General features: G+C 40.7%; 1 protein-coding gene across 1 annotated transcript in view; it reads right to left on the reverse strand.

Moving 5' to 3' along the window:
* The window catches only part of ZNF572 (zinc finger protein 572), a 13,349-nt gene extending 5,998 nt beyond the window's left edge, over positions 1 to 7,351 (reverse strand). The window contains 3 exon segments of the mRNA XM_004697655.4: positions 2,181 to 3,702; positions 4,366 to 4,479; positions 7,157 to 7,351. Coding sequence (XP_004697712.4) covers positions 2,181 to 3,702; positions 4,366 to 4,453 — 1,610 coding nt within the window. The 5' untranslated portion in view covers positions 4,454 to 4,479; positions 7,157 to 7,351.
* Positions 7,352 to 8,118: the final 767 nt, after the last annotated feature.

Raw genomic sequence — 8,118 nt, forward strand, 5'->3', positions numbered from 1 at the left:
AAATTGCTGTCTTTTCATGTCCCTCTTCATTTCCAGAAGCAAAAAGAAGTCCCAGAGAGCGAGGTCAGGTGAGTCCAGTGCATGGGGCAAAAGAGGCATGCCGTTTTTTGCCAAAAACTGTCACACTGAGATGGCTGCGTGAGCAGGTGCACTGTCATGGCAAAACCAGTCCCCTATCTGCCTTTTGTGTCGCACACTGTTATGTAATTTTTTCCGGAACCTCTAATAGAAATCTTGATTAACAGTCTGACCGTGGAACAGACTCCAAATGCACCTGTCCCCCTCACATCAAAGAGGAAAAAAAGAGCATCATCTTGATCTTTAATTTCACTTGATAAGCTGGTTTGGGGCCAGGTTACAATGGTGTCTTCCACTGACTTGATTGATGTTTGCTTTGGGAGACTTAAGAATAGCACCGTGTCTTGTCAACAGTAATGACCTTGGCAAACAAGTCTGGATCTCTTTGGAGCTGTTCTTTCAAAGCAAGGCATGTTTTCACTTGATGTTCTTTTTCCTGGTCAGTCTGAACCCAAGACACAAATTTCACAGCAACCCTTCTCATTCCCAAATCTTCTGTTAAAATTCACTGAGCTGAGCTCCAAGAGTCCAGATAACTTCCTCATCTCTTTAACGGTCTGTCATCGGTCTTCAAGCACAAGTGCATGAATTATGTTGACATTGTCATCTGTTTAGGAAGTTCATGGACGTCTAAAATGACATTTGTCATCAACTGACATTTCACCTTTTTTGAAACAAGAAAATTTTCCCCATAGCACTGTCCTTGAAGGTTGGGTTAAACATCACAACAATTTATGTGGCATTTTTCCCAAGTAGAAAACAAAATTTCACAAGTGCACACTGTTCTCTTAAATCGGCCATCAAAAAAAAAGGTTCAAGCGAAACGGCTTTTACAAAAAACTCACTGTGACCAGAGAGAACCTTCCCAGGTGACGCACGCCATTGAGTGTACTACTCAGAGGAAATAAAATAATTCAATTTCTGATCTGACCAAGAGTTATAGAACAAGAAAACTCAGAGGAAATAGCTTTTTATCAACAATTTAGGAGCAAAATCTACAAATCCTGCTTCCTGATTTGAGTCTAGGAGCCCTGGTGGGGTTGCCAAGTAAGCTTTGAACTGTTAACTGCAAAGTCAGAAATTCAAACACACCAGTCCCTCTGCGGGATAAAAATGAGGCTGTCTGCTCCCATCAAGATTTCTAATCTTGGAAACTCTATAATGTTGCTATCAGTCAGTTAGACTCTATGGCAGTAGGTTTGGTTGATTTGGTAGTCTGGCTTGGGCCAAGAGACAACCGATTCTTATCACTGTCAATTGAAAATAAAACACCCAATCATTAGAATATTCAATCTACAGACTCAATGCCTTCAAAATCTGTCCCATTTCTTTATTGTAGTCTAAAAAGGAAAGCAGAAGCCACCAATCATACTTCATAGTCTTATAAGAAATATTTACAAGTCTGTCAAGAATAATGGTTTTGAAAAAAAATAACTTTCTGTGCTGCTGTCCAATATACACTAACTACCAGTTGCATGTTGAGCACTTGACATATGGCTAGTGTGACTAAGGAAACAAATTTAAAACTATAATTAATATAAATTTTCAACAGCCATATGTAACTAGAGGTTACTGGACAATGCAATTCTAGATGCTCTGAGAATTGACTTTAAGTAAATAAAAATGCATTTTAAACAGATGACTCCTTTCTTCCTTAGGACTCAACAAGACAGTCAGAAATCACATTTTTTGGTTATTGTCCAAAAATAATCTTTCTCTGGTTTTCTCTGGGTAAACTCCAAGGGCTTATAACAACCTATCTTCACCCACTAGGTCAGAAGGAAATAAGCTAATTCAATGGAAACCTTGGCATCAGGATCTCAGGTGTCCATTTGCTTATTGCCATGGCTATAATTTCTTTAGAAGCTGACCCTATCTTACCTTAAATAAAATTCAAACATTTTCTTATTTTTCTCCATTCTTGGTGTTATGCTCCACTAGACAGATCCAGTGATCTGGTTCTCTGGGTCTTCCATCCTGTAACATAGGAAGTTTGAGTTTTTCCCATTTTGGCAAACACACCAGAGAACTTTGGAGCATAAAATTACAGACTACCTTAGCTGTATGGGTCCAATTAAAAACAAATAAACCAAAAAACAGACTTTGGAACTGAAGAGGAAGATCAATTTGGAACTGAAAATGAAGGCATGAGAGTCATTACCCCTGAGGAGTTTTCCCACGTCCATTCATGTGGGAAATCCTCAGCTTTGGGAGACTCAAAAGATTTTGCAATGTGAATTTTCCTGTGTTGATTGAGGTAGGCACTTCTGCTGAAGCATTTCTCACAGTCGGCACATTTATAAGGTTTTTCTCCTACATGGGTCCTCCGGTGCCTGATAAGGTTAAAGCTTTGGCTGAAGCAGTCACCACAATCAGGACATTTATAAGGTTTCTCCCCCGTGTGTGTCCTTTGATGGATCACTAGTGTGGAACTCTGACTAAAAGTCTTCCAGCATTCCGAACATCTGTAAGGTTTCTCTCCTGTGTGTGTTCTCTGATGCCTAATAAGATGGGAACTAAGGCCAAAACCCTTTCCACACTCACAACATTTATATGGTTTCTCTCCTGGCTGGACTCGGCACTCTTCTATGACATTGCAGTTCTGATTCAAGCTTTCTTCACATTCAGAACTTTCATAAGATCTCTCTCTTAAGTGTGTTTTCTGGTGTGTAATAAGGTTTGAACTTCGACTGAAATTCTTCCCACATTCAGAGCACTGGTAAGGTTTTTCTCCTGTATGTATTCTTTGATGCTTTATTAGAGTAGAATTACAACCAAAGCTTTTTCCACATTCAGGACATTTGTAGGGCTTCTCACCTGTGTGTATACGCTGATGACGAATCAGACTGGAACTCTGACTAAAACTCTTCCCACAATCAGAGCACTTATAAGGCTTTTCTCCAGTGTGAGTCCTCTGGTGTTCTATCAGGACATAGCTGTGACTGAAGCATTTCCCACATACAGGACATTCATATGGCTTTTCACCTGTATGTGATCTGTGATGCTGAATCAGGTGAGAGCTGCTACTGAAACACTTCCCACACTCAGGACACTTATAGGGTTTCTCTCCTGTGTGAGTTCTCTCGTGTATAATAAGATGAGAGGTATTATTGAAGCTTTTCCCACATTCACCACACTGGTAAGGTTTCTCTCCGGTGTGTGTTCTCAGATGCTGAATCAGGTGAGAGCTATTACTGAAACATTTTCCACACTCAGAGCATTTATAAGGTTTTTCTCCTGAGTGGGTCCTCTGGTGAATACGCAAATGAGAACTATTATTGAAGCTTTTCCAACACTGAAGACATTTATACGGTTTCTGTTTGGAGGATGTATTCTGCTGGATGGAGACACTGGTGTGTTCTCTTAGGTCCCATTGCCAGTGATTGGATTTTTCCTCCTCTTTTCCTATAAAATTTTCCCACTGCCTCTCTGACTTATTCTCATAGGAATCATGACACCAAATCTCATCTCCTTTCGACAATGATAATAGAGTTTCTTTTGTATCCTCATGCTTAGAATTTCGCAAGCCATCTCTTTTAGAGCACTTTGAAGGTTTCTCTTTAAGCTTATTTGCCTTAGGTTTATTATGTTGAACAATTTCCAAATTATTCTTATGCTCATCTCCTGAAAGAATAAAGAAATATTCTAAATATATTCCCCAATCTTTGCTGTAGGTGAGGACAGCATTCTGAAAGGCAGTGAAAGACAGGAAACAACAAAGTAAAAACCTCATAAATTATTTTATATTAATTTTTTTATAAACAAGTTTCATTTGTTTTATTCTCTATATTCACCAAGAACAGGTCACTTTAAAACATTCTTATGGTCAAATTTTTGTACTTAGAACAACACCAACATATTTGAACCAAAGTTGTCAGCAATTGTCAAAGAGGACTATTTATGTAAAATAAGTATTAAATTCTATTCTCATAAAAGGGGAGATCTAACTCAAAGAGAAACTATGACACCATCTGAGGTGAAAACTAGACAGTTAATACCTTAGTTAAAATCTGAGCAAATACATAAATAACAATGATAGCTACAATTTATAAAGAACAATAGCTTGTATATGATATTTCACTAATCCTAAAAAATGCCAGCCATTTTATCATTCACTTTTCCACAAAGATGAGAAAAATGAGGCTGACACAGCTTGTAAGTGACAGAGCAAGGGATCAAATTAAAGTCTATCTCATTCTAGTGCTCTGTTCTTTGTACAATACTGTATCACCTTCATCGCTAATACAGAATTTCCTAAGGATTCAGATCATCTTGTTAATCCCTCACCTGAATAAGGGCTTTTCAAACTCTTTCTCTCCTTAGAGCCATTAGAATCTGAGACCAACAGTTCTTTCTCTTGTTCCATCATAATCATCACAGCCAAGTTAGAGATCAGAAACCCTGTAGAAGGAAACAGGTCATATTTGGAGGAATTTATTAAAATATATTGCTTTGCTTTTCTTTCCAACTGCACATAACAACTTCAGGCATAAAATGCACTTTATCCCATACGGAAAATAAGAAACATGGTCCTAAGCAATTTTAGAAAATCCTATCTCCTATCTCCAATATGTTTAAAATTAACAAATACATTGAGAATTATCAGATAATCCTACCTTTTTCTAAGGAAATAACAATAAAATGAAATTTCATATTAAAGGTCTGAAGATTAAGCTAAAAATGGGAGGCTATACAAATTGTTCACCCATGACTCAGAAACACGGGTGTCCTCTTTTAATTGAAAAAAAACCCAAAGAAGTATTTTGGAAAAGGCATCAATAATAAAACAAAGAAATTATTAGGAAGCAATACGCTGGCACAAGAAGCACTTTAGAATAAATATATGGCACAAAGCCTAGAAAGGAAAGAAAATATTTTTGCTTAGTTTAAAAGAATAACTTGGTCCTCAAATGGAGAAAGGAACCTTTGTAATCTCTTTCAAAGAAAAGTTACGTAAACCCCCAAATCCACTATCACTGAGTAGATTACAACTCATAGCAACCCCGTATAGAGTTTCTGAGGCTACAAATCTTTACAGGAGTAGATCACCTCATCTTTCTCCTGCAGAGATGATGGATTTGAACTGCTGACTTTTCATTTAGCAGTCCAACGTTTACCAGACAATTGCCACCAGTGCTCTAAAGAAAAATTTGAATTTATATAATCAAAAACAAGAAATTGGGATAAAGTAGATCATTATAAGCAAACCAAACCATTGCCATTGAGTCAATTCCTACTCATTCCAATCGTGTAAGACATATAACTGCCATGTAGGGTTTCCACAGCTGTAATCTTTACACAGGCTGACTGCCACATCCTTCTTCCAAGAAACCACTGATGGGTTTGAACTGATGACTTTTGGGTTAGCTAATAACCCCTAAATATAATGGAGGTTAAAGAGGAAACTCTTTCTTGTCTCTTACTACCCAGTGCCATTGTGTAGATTCCAACTCATAGCTACCTATAGGACCCAGTAGAGCTGGCCCTTGGGGTTTCTGAGACTATACATCTTCTTGGGAGCAGACAGCCTCATCTTCCTCCAATAGTGATTAGTAGGTTTGAACTGCAGTTAGCAGCCCATCACCTAATCAACCACAACACCAGGGATCCTTTCCTCTTACTAAGTCTATCATTACAATATCCATTCAGACAAAATTAAGCTTCTGGAATCAATAAAAATCTTTTTGCCTTACTTTTTCCATTACTGTCAATTCTGACTCATAGCAGCTTTAATAGACAGAATAGAACTGTCCCATGGGGTTTCCAAGGCTATAAATCTTTACAAAATACTCTCAAATCTTTTCCCCATGGATCGGCTAGTGGATTCAAACTATGAACCCTCTGGTTAGCAGCCACGTGCTTAACCACTGCACCACCTGGGCACCTTTGATCTACTTGAAGGGACCAGAAAATGTTGCTTCCCAGTGGAAAGTAGTTGTATGCAGACTTGGTGTTCATTTGAGGATCTAGGGAAAATAAAAACTTTAAAGAATTTCATTTAGATGATATGAAAAATATATACTTATCATTTTCACCCTAATGCTGCCTAGTATGTGCCAGGCAGTGAAAGAATGTACGCATACTATTTCATTCTCAAAATATCTCCCTGAGGGTAGAGGGAGAGCGGGTAGGAAAGAGGGAACCAATTACAAGGAACTATATGTGACCTCCTCCCTGGGGAATGGACAACCGAAAAGTGGGTGAAGGGAGATGTCGGACAGGGAAAGATATGACAAAATAATAAATTATCAAGGGCTTATGAGGGAGGGGGAGCGGGGAGGGAGGGGGAAAATGAGGACCTAATGCTGGGGGTTTAAGTGGAGAGGAAATGTTTTGAGAATGATGAGGGCAATGAATGTACAAATGCGCTTTACACAATTGATGTATGGATTGTGATAAGAGTTGTATGAGCCCCTAATAAAATGATTAAAACAAATACCTCCCTGAAGTAAATGAACAACAATCTGCATTTTATAGATGAATAAAAACGATGTTGGGAAAGTTGGCCAAGGTCATACACATCAGGAAGTGGTATGGAAGGATTCACCCCCAGGTCTACTGGATTGACTATCCCGGCTCCTGTATCTGTTACAGTACATCCCAGTGGCGAATAGTTGGACTTGCCCTCAAACACAAAGGACCCTGAAAGTACTTCTATTTGGGACTATACTACGTGGATTTTTAGAAAACAGATTTACTTCCCCAGAGCTCTTACCAAAGTGCGCCTGTGTTCCCTAAGCAAGCTGGATCTCTGTTCTGGGAAAGGGTCAAGTCTCATTTTCAACAATCTCTGAGTACTTGAGTCGTGGAAAGTTAAAAAGGAACACCTAAACGCAAAAGGTGGGTCCAGGAAACGTCTCCCGTTGGGGTGGTATGTTTTGCTGTCTGGATTTATATCAGTTTGTCAAAGTTTACACCAGGGAAGCAAGGCTCCATCTTTTCTCTATTAACTTCGGTGATGGAGGAGCCCTCGAGGACAGTGGCGCAGCCAAAGGGCTGCAAACTTTAGACCATAAATGACATTAAAAGGCTGCCCTTTAAGATGGCACGCCGAGTAGAGCAGTTTTGATAATCTTACAGAAAACGTGATGGAGAGGGAGGGCCGTGCGTGGGAATCCGAAGAGGCTGCCAACAAAATTCAACTGGCTGCAGCTCAGCTTAAAGAGCCGTTGGCAGAGGTCCCAGGAGATCCGATCCCAAGACGGTGTTGGAACCTGGCAGGCGAGGGAGGCGCGAGGACCAGTCGGTCCGACGGGAGACGCGGGGCCTGGGCGCTCGCAGCAGCAGCAGCAGCAACAGCATCCTTCTCCGAGACAGACACGGCTCCCGCTCCTCCGGCCCGCAGCCCTCGGCTCCCGATCCCCCGAGAAGGCACTCACTGTTCTGGGGGCGCACTCAAGGCGCCCTGCACCCCCCAGCTCATCCAGCTGTTCTGTTGGAAGGAGCCCCCTCTCCTCCAGACCCCACCAGGAACCCAGGGGCCCAAACGCTCAACCCTGGAGGACAGAGACGGGAAGTTGCCCAAACTCCCCAGAGGGGCCTCGCCGAGGCATCTCTAGGACGGCGAACTCTCGTTGATCTTAACCCCTAGGATCCCGGAGAAGATTTCCTTCTCGCTGATTCCCTCACTTACCTAGGACTCCGAGTGAGATGTAGTTCCCCACTCTTGTCAGACACTTTTCCGTGGGCGACCGATTGGAACTTATCTATGTCCTTACCGTGTTCATAATCAGAATCAAAATCAATAGGGAATAAATTAAGCGCCTAATGCTTCTGGCCACACCTCTGTAAATACAAATGTAGATCAGCCTATCTGTGAAATGACTGGAGAACCAAGGCATTCATCCCCTTGAAAAACAATTCGTTTACAAGCAGTTTTATTAATAGCGCTGGGAAAATCCTTCCGTTTGTCATTACAAGGGAAAGTAGAAGCCAAGCACTTTATCCCCCTGAAAGCAAACGTCCAAGCCTGCGCCCAGTTACAGTTAAGATAGTTTCTTCACTGCTGCACACCCTTTTCGTCCCATCCTCTTGAAAAAT

The sequence above is a fragment of the Echinops telfairi genome, unplaced genomic scaffold, assembly GCF_000313985.2.
Source record: "Echinops telfairi isolate 266 unplaced genomic scaffold, ASM31398v2 ScPeMD7_1;HRSCAF=3_0, whole genome shotgun sequence".
Classification (NCBI taxonomy): domain Eukaryota; kingdom Metazoa; phylum Chordata; class Mammalia; order Afrosoricida; family Tenrecidae; genus Echinops; species Echinops telfairi.